The sequence below is a fragment of the Equus asinus genome, chromosome 7 (genome assembly GCF_041296235.1).
Source record: "Equus asinus isolate D_3611 breed Donkey chromosome 7, EquAss-T2T_v2, whole genome shotgun sequence".
Lineage (NCBI taxonomy): Eukaryota > Metazoa > Chordata > Mammalia > Perissodactyla > Equidae > Equus > Equus asinus.
The window spans coordinates 28278334-28293018 of record NC_091796.1 but is presented as its reverse complement, the minus strand read 5'-3'; the positions used below and the strand labels follow the sequence as shown (position 1 = coordinate 28293018).

The 14685-nt window shown below is 39.1% G+C and overlaps 1 protein-coding gene across 18 annotated transcripts in view; it reads right to left on the bottom strand.

The window, feature by feature from the left end:
* The window catches only part of PIAS2 (protein inhibitor of activated STAT 2), a 136759-nt gene that overhangs the window by 83135 nt on the left and 38939 nt on the right, over window positions 1-14685 (bottom strand). For all 18 annotated transcript variants that reach the window (XR_011504425.1, XR_011504426.1, XR_011504429.1 and 15 more), the window contains 3 exons: window positions 13016-13100; window positions 4147-4197; window positions 3923-4013 (listed from right to left, as the gene is read on the bottom strand). Coding sequence is in view for 12 of the 18 variants with exons in the window: in XM_044774673.2 (XP_044630608.1) it covers window positions 3923-4013; window positions 4147-4197; window positions 13016-13100 (227 nt within the window). In the remaining 6 variants the exon portion in view is untranslated. The remainder of the gene's footprint in view (window positions 1-3922; window positions 4014-4146; window positions 4198-13015; window positions 13101-14685) is intronic.

Here is a 14685-nt window from a genome sequence, read left to right as displayed (position 1 = left end):
GGGCCAGTCTTCCTCAGCAAAAAGAGGGGGATTGGCAGTAGTTAGCTCAGGGCTAATCTTCCTCAAAAAAAAAAAAGATTGATCACGAGTTCAGCTGATATCAGCCTGATCCTTTTACCATAAAGTTCCCCATCAAGCTGTGACCTGATGGTTTTAGCATCCACTGATGATGGTTACCGAGATCCATTACGATTACGGATTGCAAAAATTACTTTGGTGTTGATTATTACTACGATGATTACATAGATCCATTACACGATTATGAGCTGAAATGTTTCCATAAAGAAGAACTTGACCACGTCAACATTTGGTTACCCTGAAATGAATGATTCTCTCCCTTTATTAATTTTCAAAGTAATGAATTGGTGCAATCTCCAGTAGTTTATTTTAGCATAATTATAAACTCACTTACATATTTGATGATTTTGAGTCCACTGCAGTAGTATTTTTTTAGATGCCAAAATTATCCCATCTTAGGCCAAGGGAGCTCGAGTGTGTGCGCACATGCACACGCCTGTGTCTATGTGTCTAAAAGAAAACCCTGACTTTACTTCAGTCCAGATTTACTCTGAGGCAGTCCACTGGTAAGACTAATACACAGCATCAGGAAACAGAAATCCATGAACTCAGAAACAGTATTTATTAGGATAACGAAGCTAGTACTGGTAAGTCTTCTGGCTGCACCAAGAGGGACTACTTGGAGATTTCCTGCCAGCTGAACTGTAGCACATATCCTCTCCTCTCTTTAGAATCTTTACAAGAAAATACTCCTCTCTGTCAACCCACTTCCACCACCCACCCCCCACCCTAGAATCTTACAGCTCCAGAGGTTTACAGAAATTTCTCACAATCTGTTTAAAAAGAAAAATAGTTCAGCCTCTCAAATAACTCTCTAAGCAAAGAGGTTCTTTCTTTTTTCCTTTTCTGCCCATAAAAAACATGGAATTTTCTCAGCTGGCTGTCAGTCTGTACACTGGCAGCCCTTGGAGTCAACAAGGGGGGCGGGAGGGGGGAAGGTGGGACAATAGTCTCTGAGGCAGTTTTGCTTGTGTCTGTCCATATATCATTCTGCAAGTCCGGCTATGAGCTGCTTACTATCATCCCCACATCAAGGGACTATGGAAAGTCAAGGCATGAAGGTGTCTTATAAAACTCATCATCTCAATGTGGGTAAAACAGTACATAAACTGTTTTCATCACTATCCAACCCTTAAGAATCCAGAACACGTTGCTATTATCAAAGTAATACCATTCCCATTTAGTTTACTCTTTGTACATGCAGTATAGTGGCCAAGTACCATGGTTCCATATGATTGGATACTGCAATAAGGTCACATACATAGGGACTTGTTCCAGGACATGAATTCGAATATATTCAGAACGCCAATGGGAAATTCCACGACAGTGTCAAGTTTATTCTCCAGGTTCTGTCGAGCCATAAATGAAGATCACGGGCAAGGACCACATGTCAAACTTCTCTGTGACTTGCTGATGCTTCTTAGAATTGGAAACAGTCCCTAAGGATCTCCATGGTGGTAAAGAGCTCAATATATTTACTCCCAGAGGGTCACTGGAGTTTATTCACATGATTCTCATAAACCTGCTTTATGCAGTAAAGGCTCCATATTTCATTACCCCAATCAATAGTAACTGTGGATCAAGTGGTAATTTAAGAAGTTTTCCATCAGTTGCATATAAACTTACGTCAGTTGTTCCATAAGAGTTCACAGCACTGAAGGTAAAAAGCCTCTTTGGAAAGACTGGTATTTGATCTTTGGGATGGCCCTACCAGGGTCAGGCAAGTCCCCCTCTGCCCTCATCATTTTCTGATTTTGAAATCTGTCTTTGCCTTTGTCCTAACGCTCCATCTGTTCACTTCCTTCATAAGTGTCCCTGGGGCCACTGGAGGCCCCTGGCTCCAGAGGTGAGTACCAGACTCAGCAGATAAAGGGTGTTTCACGTAGTAGCTGGTGTGTTCATGAACAGCCTAGTATAAGTACTCAAGGGTTAGCTGGTGCTTTGGGACAGAAACCAGCAGTGACTGTCTGAGTAACAACGTCCCAGAGAATGTGCTCAACCGGAGAATCTCCTCTCTCTTCAAAAGGACTGGAAGAGTGACAAATTCAGAGCTATCCACAGTGGTGCTACAGATCTCATGGACAAAGATATAACATGATACTGACTGGTCCATTCAGAAAATTTTGTGGAAATTGTGTATGTACACATCGGTAATCACCACAGTTTCTGCAGCAATACCAGAGAGTTTTGGTAGAGCCTCACACATTGCAGACACAGCCCTCATCACTGGCAGTCACATGACACTGGCCTAGTATTCAAGATGGGTCTGCAGACAGCAAGAAGATCTTCATAGTTAGATCTTTCTTCAAGGACAGTTAAATAGCAATGAGAGTCAAAGGTCAAAGAAATCTTAGCACATCTGGACAAAGAAAAGTGGATATAAAAGGCCACGGAAAGTGTGCACAGAGTAATTCCGTAATCTGATTTTCCCAGGTTTCCTTTGCCACACATCTGGCCACCCACTGGTATCGTTCAGCTCCAAGTAAGGCTACTTCTTCCCTTGGTTCAGACCTTTGTGTGATCCATCCAGATAAAGGACAGCTCCTGAGAATCAATTCTTGCTGGTAGCCAAAAATTTAAGAGGCAAAATGTCCCACGTGGGTTTTGAACATCCACAGGGCCATGTAAGCACTCCTCCCAATAATATCTATTCTGTCTCTGCAATTTCCTCTTTCATCCCCAGAGGACTACTCAAATGATTTCAGCCCCACAGACATCTTTCAAAAAGGGTTAGAGAGTGGTGCAGTTTTCTTCAACCCTTACAAAATTCATGAAATAGGTATTTCTCAGGTCTCTAAGTACACAGGCTGTGTAGGAGACAAATGGGACTTCTGAAAACCAAGTCAGAGCTCTGACTACAAGGGTTGACTTTGGCCATGGGTTCTTTTCACTTTGGGGTTCAATTACAACCACATGGCTCTGGTAGAGCCCAGAGTCCTAAACTATGTTGTCTGACTTGCTGCACCGCTCAGAGGTATTGCTCATATACTCATTCCAGAGCCAAGTCTCACGCTCAGCAGGGATACTAAACAGCTTCTCCATCTCCTTTTCAAGAGCCATAACAGTGTCTGCTTTGCTGAAACGGCAACTTAGCACACTGGTGGAATCACTGTTCTCACAGTACTTCAGTTAAATACACCATCACTTTGTCGTGTCTGACAGGCCATTCTCTACTACTTTTTTTGATTATGACTTTGCTGGCCTTCTACACAACTATACCAATTTAGTGGCTTATTCCAAGCCTAAGCAGAGGCAGATATATAACCCAGTTCAACAATTAAGTGTTACTTTAAGATCTAACAGGATTTGAAGAATCCAGGGCTATCTATCAGGCCAGAAACAGAAACCACACACCAGGTGCTGATGTCCATACAATGCTTCACTGCTTAAACAACAGGTTGTCAATCAAATACCACTGCATCCATCCCCCAGGTGTGTGCATCTAGGCCCTAGCTTGGAATCCTTGACCTCCATGTCCAGTCGCTCTCAGCAGTCTCTGCCTTTCACCATTTCATCCATGGCCCAGGCCCTGCTAATTCAGACAACAACCACAACATGCTGCCCTATATATCCAAGTCCTGCTCCTGTGCCATTTGATATGATCCCAAGAGTCTTCCACAGGTTCCCTGCTTTCTGACAGAAGATGTTCCAGGCTCATCTTTTCCATCTCCCCCAGACCTGGAATTAGCCATTTCTCCATGGAATCACAAATCTCTTTAGTGGAAAACAATATTTAATCTGGATGCTAGGACTGCTCATTGGTACTGAGCTGCCACTGTTTCTAAACCTTGTTAGTATTTATACTAAATTTACACGCAAGCCTGGTGAATAAAAAGCAACTTACAGGCAAAGGAAACAGCTTCCCATTTACTTTTATACATAGACTATTGGGATAGTTATCTTCTTGAGGGCAACTCGTCTCTGCCAGGCAAAGTCTGCATTGAAGAAGAAAAAAGAAATCATTATTAAACAGTGTACTCAAAAATTGCTTATATATTTGAAAATTCAAGACTATATGCATGTAGTCAGCAAGTAAAAAATTAAGGTAATAGAAAATTTCAAACTTGCCTCAGCTGAACTTGGACTGTGTAATCTCTCCTACCACCTGGCAAAAAATCCCTGTCAGAAAGAGAAAGAAATTAGGTTAAGAAGGCACAATGAGAATTCACAGGAATATTCTCACCAGAAAAAAGCATTATTTGTATTTTTATTCTTACTTCTTTAAAGATGAACACTAGTCTACCAATAGCACAAGCCTTAACCAAAACACTGTAATGACGATAACCCTCATTTACTCAATGTTTAGTCATGTCCTTACAGATATTTCAAAGTTTGTTTTTTTTTTTTTTTTTTTTGAGGAAGATTAGCCCTGAGCTAACTGCTGCCAATCCTCTTTTCACTGAGGAAGACTGGCCCCAAACTAACATCCATGCCCATCTTCCTCTACTTTATATGTGGGACACCTACCACAGCATGGTGTGCCAAGCGGTGCCATGTCCGCACCCGGGATCTGAACTGGCGAACCCCGGGCCACTGAAGCGGAACGTGCGCACTTAACCACTGCACCACTGGGCCGGCCCTCAAAGTATTTTCAGTACAATATTGGGAACTTTCACGAGACAATATTCATTTCAATGGGTAACAAATTTGTTTCACATGAAAAGAAGCATCTTAGGGTCTAAAAGAGTTTATAATAAATTAATTTGCTTGCTTATGGTGGTTCTTAACCTTGGCTGAGCATTCTAATCACTTGCAATTTTTCTTTAAATATAAGGTCCATTCACCAGATATTCTTATTGGTCTAGAGTGCAGCCTGAGCATTAGACTTTACAGCTACTCAAGTGATTCTATTACAGAACCAGGATAAAGAACTAGTGCCTAGAGTCTCAATATCTCTATACCATAGCAACTTCATAATTATGTATCCAATTAAGGACAAAGAATCTCTTAGAATTTCTAGATGAGAACCTAATAGAGTCCCATATAAAATATCTTTGGCAGTGAAATTTCCAAATCCTTGCCACTCAAAATAGAGTCCACAGTGAAGCAGTGTTGTTATTGTTGGGAGCTTGTTAGAAATGCAGAATCTCAGGCCCCATCCCAGACTACAGAATTAAAATCTGCATTTTAGCAAGATTCCCAGGTGACATATATGCACATCATGGTATAAAAGTATTATCCTTAGCCATTATAATAAATCTTGGACTTGTCAGAGAAAAGATTAGAGACTAGTCCTTTCTTGAGAGTACCTTTAGCCCTCATCTTGCTTTAACTAAGTCAGTCTTCTGTTTCCAGTTCTCGATGTTCAGCAGAAGGGAGTAAAGAATAGCAGTGACCAGCTTGAGCTCTAGAGTCCCAGCTGTATGACCTTGGGCAAACTACTTAACCTTCCTGTACCTCAGTTTTTACATCTGTCAAAGATGGAAAATGACTGCACCTACGTTATGGAGTTGTTGTGATGATTAAACATGTTAAATACATGAAAAGTGCCTGGATATAAGAAGTGTTCAACAAGTGTGAGCAGCTGGCTGCTATTATTGTTAACTCTGCTCTCACTGTTTTCCTTGCCAGTAGTAGTCTCCACCCTTCTCAAATGTCTACTCAAAACATCCCAATATCCTAGACAACACTTACCACTTGCAAGTAACCCATATCATTCCACTCAGTAAAATCAAGAAACATTTCAGTCTGGTCCCCAGAGCTTCAAAGGCAACTAAGACACAATATTTACTCTCAAAAGTCTTATAGGGGGGCTGGCCCCGTGGCCGAGTGGTTAAGTTCGCGCACTCCGCTGCAGGCGGCCCAGTGTTTCGTTGGTTCGAATCCTGGGCGCGGACATGGCACTGCTCATCAAGCCACGCTGAGGCAGCGTCCCACATGCCACAACTAGAAGGACCCACAACGAAGAATATACAAAACAACTATGTACGGGGGGCTTTGGGGAGAAAAAGGAAAAAATAAAATCTTAAAAAAAAAAAAAAAGTCTTATAGGCTAGTAGGTAAAAGATTTATACAACTAACATAAAATGTGGTAACTGCTATAGTATATTATGAAAAATAAGTGCTACAGAAAAAAGGGAAATTTAATTTTATCTTGAAAGTTCAAGCTATTTATCACAATTAGTCCAATCAAATTAGAACACAGGGTTTGTACAGCACTGGTTCTTTCTATTTCTACTTCGAGAGAGACACTTCCATCAGTAACAGAGGCTTCACTAGTGCCGTGATTCTAAACAAAAGGAAAGAGTGAGGATCAACCAGAGATACATAGCAGACTCTTGTTAGGTTGGGGAAATTACTTTGAAAAAAGAGAAATGAGAAAAGACAAACCTAGAAAAATAGATAGGAACATGTTATAAAGGGCTTTGAATAGCTAAAGATTTACACTTTATTCTAGTAAGAGAAATTAACATAAATTGGGAAATGCAATGTGCTAAGTATCTAAACAAACATTATGAATAATGACTAACCATCTTCTGACATTCCTTTTCCTCCAGTCACTGTTCTAGGAACTTTCACATGTTGCTCTCATTCATCCATCAGACATAAAGTAGGCATTTACTATATGCCAGGCACTGTGACAGGCTTTGAGAATATACAAGTGAGTAGGAGATGTTGCTTTCATCAAAAAGTTTGTAAATGCAAGTAGTCAAATAAATGCAACAATGCTCTGATAGAAAATAAGTACAGAGTACAGTGAGAGACAAAGGGTGTATTCGGGGAAATCTGAAAAGGCACCACAGAAGAGGTAAGACTTGATCTGGCCCTTAAAACATGACTAGGTTTGCCAAGCAAAGGAGGAAGGAGGAAGATGTGCGAAGATACAGAGCTGTGAAAGCCTAGTCAGAGTACAGGCTGCTGGGGAAGAGTGACAGGAGATGAGACAATAAAAAAGATGAGTAGAGCAAGATGTGGAAGAGAATTGCCAGGCAATGGAGAGTGGACTTCATGAGGTATCACCACAGGGTTTTTAAGCACAAGAGAGAAAAAACTAAATGGGCTTTAGAAAGACCACACAGTCAGCTGGGAGAGTTAGGAGACCATTACAATAGTATAGGCAAAAAATGAGGGCTTGAAAGCTATTTAAACGTGAATATCAGTGAATGATATTTAGGCACAAAAACTGAGAGCACTCAATGACTGACTAGATACAAGAAGGTAGGACAAGGCAAGGGGAGCATCTAGGATAGTGCCTAGGTTTTGGAATGGTGCAGGTGGAATGGTGATGCTACTCAACCAGGATAAGAGGAGACAGAGCAAGTTAGGGCATTCAATTCCCTCAACCACTGAGTGAGGTGGTGCTTATTTTTCAAATTTTACACACTGAGTAAATAAAATTCAATGGGCTTTACTACCTTACCCAGGGGCATATGGACCTGAGTGGTTGAGCCAGAATTCACATTCCAGTTGGTATTATTCTAAAGACCATGCTAGCTCCCTCAAAGATAGTTGCATCAAGTTTTAAATCTTGAGATATAAAAGAAGAATCAGTGGCATGCAGCAAACTGACGGGATGTGGTAGATGAAGTGTGGAATAATACGAAGAGGCAGGATAATACGTCCAGGCAAATCCCATGTCATCAATGAAATAAGCAATAGGAAGAAATATACCAAGCAAATACCTCCCTGAGGCCAGTTTATTTTTCAACTTTGCACCCCTGGTGGCTGGAACATTGTCTGTACTATAGTAGATAGTCAATAAATATATTCTGTGAGACTAAATGAATAAAAGACAAGCAAGTTAAGGAGGAAGCCAAGTTCAGTTCTGGATGTGCTGTGTTTGATGTGCCTGTGGGTCCTCAAAGTAGAGGCAGTGAGAAAGGACTCCAGAGGAAAGTCTTGGTGATTTTGCAGCCACAAATATAAAAATAAAGCACATTCACAGATACTATCACAGAGTAGTGAGAAGAGAATCACAGATTGATTCTTGGGAACAGGTAAGAGAAGTCAGTGTGAGAAACTGAGAGCATGATTACAGAGGCAGTAGTGCCAAATGGAAGGGGTAGTGATAAAACCAAGAAGAAAGCTGAACTCACTGATCAGTCTTCACAAGGTATAATAAAAAGAACAAAACCACCCAAACATCCATGTAGCCAAGCCTCTAGTTTAGACCTTACTACCATTACAGGCAAGGGAGAGAAGCTGGATGCACAGCAGTGGTTCTCAAATTTGCTGCAAACTGGAAACAAGTGGGGAGCTCTAAAAACTGCTACTGTTTGGCTTCCATCCTCAGAGATTCTAATTTAATTACTATGAATGAAACCTGGGTATTTGGATGCTTAAAAGCTCCCCAGCTGATTTTAGTATGTGGCAAAGTTTGAGAACCATGGGAACAGAAGTTAAATGACACCACAAGAAGTGAAATCATCAAAATCTAGAATGCATAATATGCTACACAGTCAAATGAACCACTTTTTCCAAAGCAAGTGGTAGCAAGTATTATAAGAGGAACTGCTTAGAGAAGTGATCAATTCCAGAACTGGGGCAGAGAAATTACAAGATGAGCCTTGAGCATCTTGTGGTGCCAAAAAGTAAAGCAGTGCTCAGAAATGGATGGTGATGTATCAAAAGAGCATATGAGGGGCTGGCCCCATGGCCTAGTGGCTGAGTTGAGCGCATTCCACTTTGGGCATGGACCTACACCACTCAACGGCTGCCATGATGTGGCCGCAACCCATGTACAAAATAGAGAAAGACTTGCTCAGATGTTAGCTCAGGGCAAATCTTCCTCAAGCAAAAAGAAGGAAAATTGGCAACAGATGTTAGCTCAGGGCAAATCTTCCTCAGCGGAAAAAAAAGGGGGGGCTTAGGGGGCACAGGAGCTAACCTGAAAGAACGTCCGATGGCCAAAGGTGGAACAGTTTGAGCAACAATATAAATTGCTATAGCAATGGATTACCCAGAGAACTCAACAGCCCACATGGATACAAATAAATAATTGAATAAATAAACAGGGGAGGAAGGGACAGCTCTTCCGTACAAAAGAATAACTCCAATGTGAAAAAGAATATGGATAACAGAAAATCACACAACTAGAACACAAGAGTGATTATGATGAAGTAATCGCTGAAGGCAAGATCCATGAGTGAACACTTAATTGGTGGGCAAAACTTTGAAGAGAAACAGAATATGTACCTAGTTTCAAAGTATCTCCCTCAAGATATCTATTAATAACAAAGGAAAAAGTCAACTTTACACTACAGAAATCTAGTAGACAGTACCTTACCCAAGTGATCAAGGCTGACATCATCAAAAATAAGATCTATCAACATCATGTAGCCCCTGATATGATACACTGAGAAGGGCATATAACTTGAGGTATTCTTGCCAAAAATGCATTACCTCAATCTAATCAAGATAAAATATCAGAGAAACCCAAACTGAGGGACATTCTACAAAATATCTGACCAGTATTCTTCAAAAGTATCAAAAGTTATGAAAGACAAGTAGAACCTAAGAAACTGTCACAGACTGAAAGAGACTAAAATGACACAACAAATGTGATTTGGGATCTTGGACTGGATCAAGACAGAAGTTCATTAGCAGAAAATCTGCTGAAATCCAAATAAAGTCTGTAGTTTAGTATACAGTATTGTACCAAGGTGAATTTCCTGGTGTTGGTAATTGCACTATGGTTATGCAAGATGTTAATATCAAGGGAAGCTAGGTGAAAAGCAAATCTACTATTTCTACAACTTTTCTATAAATCTGTAATTACTTCAAAGTTAAAAAGTTTTTTAAAAATCTTGAGACAAAAGTCAAAAGTAATACATAGGTCATGTTTGAATACTGAAACAACTGAGAATATCTAAATATGGACATTGTTTTATATCAAGGAATTATTAATTTTTTAGTGTGATTATGTTAAAAATTAATTAGAGATGCACCTGGAGGTATTTCTGGGTGAAATTATATGATGCTTGTGATTTGCTTTAAAATATTTCAGGAAAAAAGTGTTGGGGGGGGTCACATACAGACTGTAAACACGTTGGTAATTACTGAAGCTAGGCAACGAGTACCAAATTTTTACTTCTACTTATTAGGAAGAAGGAGATTTTTCATTATTTGATTACACAACTCTGAAAAGGCTGGGGTTTGTATGTACATGTATATGTGTGTTTTATTTTGTTTTTTTGGGAAGGATGACTGCAAACAACCTTACTTTTATAGTTAATTTATTTTAAGTGTTTTTATCGTAGTTAAATATACATTAGATAAAATTTATCACATAAACTGTTTTTAAGTGTATAGCTCTGTGGCATTAAGCACATTCACACTGCTGTGCAACCATCACCACTACCCATCTCCAGACATGATTAAAATTTTTAATTGAAAGCAATTATTTAAATTTTAGTCATTCATTTTTTGACTAGTTAATACACTCAGAGTTCAAACTTCAAAAAGATACAAAAAAGAATATAAAGTGAAAAGACTCCCCCAACTCTGACCCCAACCACCCAATTCCCCTCTCCAGAGGCAGCTAATCCTATCTGTCCAGACATATTTTATGCACTTAAGCAAATTACACACACACACATTTATATACCTTTTTAAGGCAACTGGTAGCATATTATTCATAATTCTGTGCCTTGCTTTGTTCACCTAAAAATATATCTTGAAACCTGTATCTTTAAATCTACTTACTCTAAATAATCTTCTTCCTTCAAAGGCCCACCCAATACCCTAGTGAAGCTTTCCCAGACTGCCGAGGTTAATAGTAATCTCCTCCTATAAATCAGCTCTTACTTGTCGTTACTGAATTGGCTCTTTTCATAACACCATGCAATGCCAATGATCACTGTATGCATATGAGCTGGTTCAGTGCAACTTGTAGAAAGGGGTCTTGTCATATAATATAGTGCTTTGTGCCCAATAAACATTTCGTAAACTTTCATCTCAAGCAAAGGATCATCACTGAATAACAAACAAAACTTAAGATTAATGATATGGTTTTAGATATAAAATTTTTAATTTATTCTATTTATTTGTTATTTGGTTTATTACTATCCCCAAGATTGAAAGTACTTCCAATTTACAAAGACTCACTGCAATGTCGTGGACATGAACTACATCAAGCTACATTCATTTTACTTCTTTGACAATTTCCTCCTCTAAATTTTCTCTATTTTTTCTGAAAGCCCAATTATTTGGCTATTGGGTCTTTTGGACTAATCCTTGTACTGTCTTTTTTCTCTTAATCTCATTTTTCAACTTTCTCTTTTTACCCCTTGTGGGAGAGCCAGTCTATTTATGCACTACTCTTTAAGAGCTGAGATTTTACAGGGTCAGATTATAAAGTCATTTTGAGATTTTAAGAGAGCTCTCTCTATATAGATATTATTAAGAGCGATCAGTGAAAAAACCTATGGCTGCATCCCAGACTCCTCCATATAACAAGAGTGCATCTTCAAGACGTCACGGTGTTTAAAAGAGACATGAAGCCCAAAACTTTGAATCCACCATCTTGGGAGACTGACAGTGCACATGAACATATTAAAGACGGAAAACTCTGGCTGTAAAAACCTTATGTAACTAATGTTGAATACAGAATTTTGAAAACAGCTGCAGAATCCTTATTTTTTAAAAACTCACATTAATATCTGAGATGAGCGTTCCAACAAACAGTGGATAGAAGGCAAAAGACCTCTCATCTGCTGAACCCTTTGTTCTACTTTTAACTCTACAATCCCGGAAAATCATTCAACCTCCAGATTCAACCTTCTTGTGTTAAATCTTTACGAATCAGTTTTAAAGAGCCATATAAGTAATATATTATTAATACTAAAGGTGACTATTTTTTAATTGGAAAAGTATACACCACAAATTTCCTTCTCTTTCCTCTTACATCTCTCAATTCATTTGCTCTTTATAAATCTGTATACGTTAAGCTTCTCCTATTTTTCTAAACAGCAAAGCTAAGAGTACCTTCCACTATTTTTTTCTTCTTCACTTTTTGGGGGTGAAGATTGGCCCTGAGCTAATATCCATGCCAATCTTCCTCCATTTTACTACGAGGGACGCCACCACAGTGTGGCTCGACAAGCAGTGTGTAGGTCCATGCCTGGGTTCCGAAACTGCAAACCCCAGGCCGCCAAAGCAGAGTGCACGAAGGTAACCACTACACCACCGGGCTGGCCCTCCATAACTGTTTTAATATTTCTACTAATTTTTTGGTCCAGGTGACAATACAGCTCATAACAGTCCTAGTTTATGATCTTATCCTAGAAAAATTATTAATAATGTCTACTTTCACTCTAAAATTGCCTCAGTTTTGATGATAAAGTATATGGTCATCCTATCTTTGGGTTGTTATCACAAATTCTTTTTTATGTTGCTAAATTTGAAATAAAAATTTCATTTAAAAAAAGTTATTGCCAAATGTGACAAAAAGTAATTCAAAAGGTACTCTGGGGTTTTATTCAAAGGTTAAAATCTTTTCCTAATACAGAGTATTTATTAAATATTTAACCTTAGTCAAAGTATACTACACTTTCTTAAGGAGAAATAGTCCAACTGTTACGGACTGAACTGTGCCCCCTAAAAACTCATATGTTGAACCCTTATCCCCAATGAGACTATATGTGGAGACGGGGAATTTACAGAGGCAATTAAGATTAAATGAGGTCATAAGGGTGCAGCCCTAATCCAATTTGACTGGTGTCCTTACAAGAAGAGGAGGAGACACCAAGGACGCACAGGCACACAAAGGAAAGGCCATGAGAGCACACAGAAAGAAGGCAGCCATCTGTAAGCCAAGGAGAGGCCTCAGCAGAAACCAAATCCACTGACTCTTAATTTTGGACTTCAAGCCTCATGAAATGTGAGAAAATAAATTTCTGTCGTTTAAACCACTCAGTCTGTGGTACCTTGTCATGGAGCCCTAGCAAACTAATACACCAACATTCACTGAGAAATATATTCCAAACATTCCTCTTACCTGGATATACATATCTCTCTAACTTGTTGAGGTGTCAGAGCAAAAATAAAAAACTTCTCTTGAAATCGTTGAATACTGCTTTGAACTGGGGAGAAAAAAAAAGAAAGATAATATTCCAATAACAAATTTAAGAATATAAGATTTATTATATCTTATATCAAGATCTGCAGTAACCAGGCACTTCCAATAAAGACTGTGCCAAATTCTGAAATTTTTGTGGTAAAAATACTCCAAAATAAAGTAGTACTAAACTCTATTCTTTTTGGAATCATGAAAGTAAAGTGACTCTACAGCAGGTTCAATTTTAAGCATTTATCATTCTTTATTCTAACACGCTAATTATAATATAGCCAAAATATAACACAACCCTCCAAAACTACATTTCATCCTTGACTACAGTATCAGCTACTGAAAATCTGAGGAAGCCAAAAACTCCCACCAGGAGAACGTTATCCAAGATTCATGTGTCTTTTTTGTTTGTTTTCTTGGTTGTGTTTTGTTTTCAATATTTATATTCAATTACACAGAGTATATAAGAGGAAATGTAAAACTTCTAAGTTGAGTTATTAAGATAGATAGAAATTTTGTTGTTGGTCAAGGTGATTCCGACTCCTAGCGCCCCTGTGCACAGCAGAGGGACAGGACTCTGCCTGGTCTTTTTCCGGCATCCTCTCACCTTCTGGCGCTCTACCAGCCAATGCTCCACTCCTATTCATAGAGTTTTCACGGCAAATTTTTTGGGAAGTAGGTGGGCCAGGTCCTTCTTCTTTGTCTTAGTCTGGAAGCTCTGCTGAAACCTGTCCACCATGAGGACCCCTGCGGGTATTTGAAATACTGGTGGCGTAGCATAGCTTTCAGCATGACAGCAACACACAGCCGCCACAGTATGACAACCGACAGACAGGTGGTATGGTTCCCTGACTCAGAAACGAAGCCAGGCCGTGGCAGTGAGAGCTGAGAGCACCAGATCTTAATCCCTAGACCACCAGAGCTGGCTACATAGTAATTATTTGCATACAATAGATTATCTAGTTAAAAAAAGATTACCTAAGGAAGTCATCCTTCTTAACCATATTATTAAAAATTGAAATGTATTCACTTCACAAAGAACTAACAGATTTACAGTGATGCAATACTCAATGGCGTTCTAGTGCTCATTAAAACAAAAGCTAATACAGAGGCTTCAAGCCTTCTGCTTCCTAACAAGTACTGCAACCACACGCAAGAGGACACAAAATGGCTCTTGTGTGTGTTACCAAACACAGTTTTCCCAATGCATAAAGTTAAATAACAAGATGCCAGTTGAATAATGTCAGAGGCCTTCAATCCACAAGTCACACCAAATAAGAAAAATATTAACTCATTGGGTAAAATACTTTTCTTTAAGCATAGCATTTATTGTAAGAATTAGGTTTCTAGCAATCATGTCATAAAGCGGTTCATATTTTCCCAGAACATTTAAACGTAGGGAGGGATGCTGTTTATGATGAAGGCCTAAAAATCAAACAAAACTACAAGTTGTAAACATAACTATGGGGCATAAAACACAAACACATAACTACAGTAGGAAGTCTCTCCATATCTTCAATTCCTCTTCACTCCAACTCTTCCTTGTGCAGATTCTACTTTCCACTTCTCCATCCATGGCTAAGGTCACCAACAACCTCTTA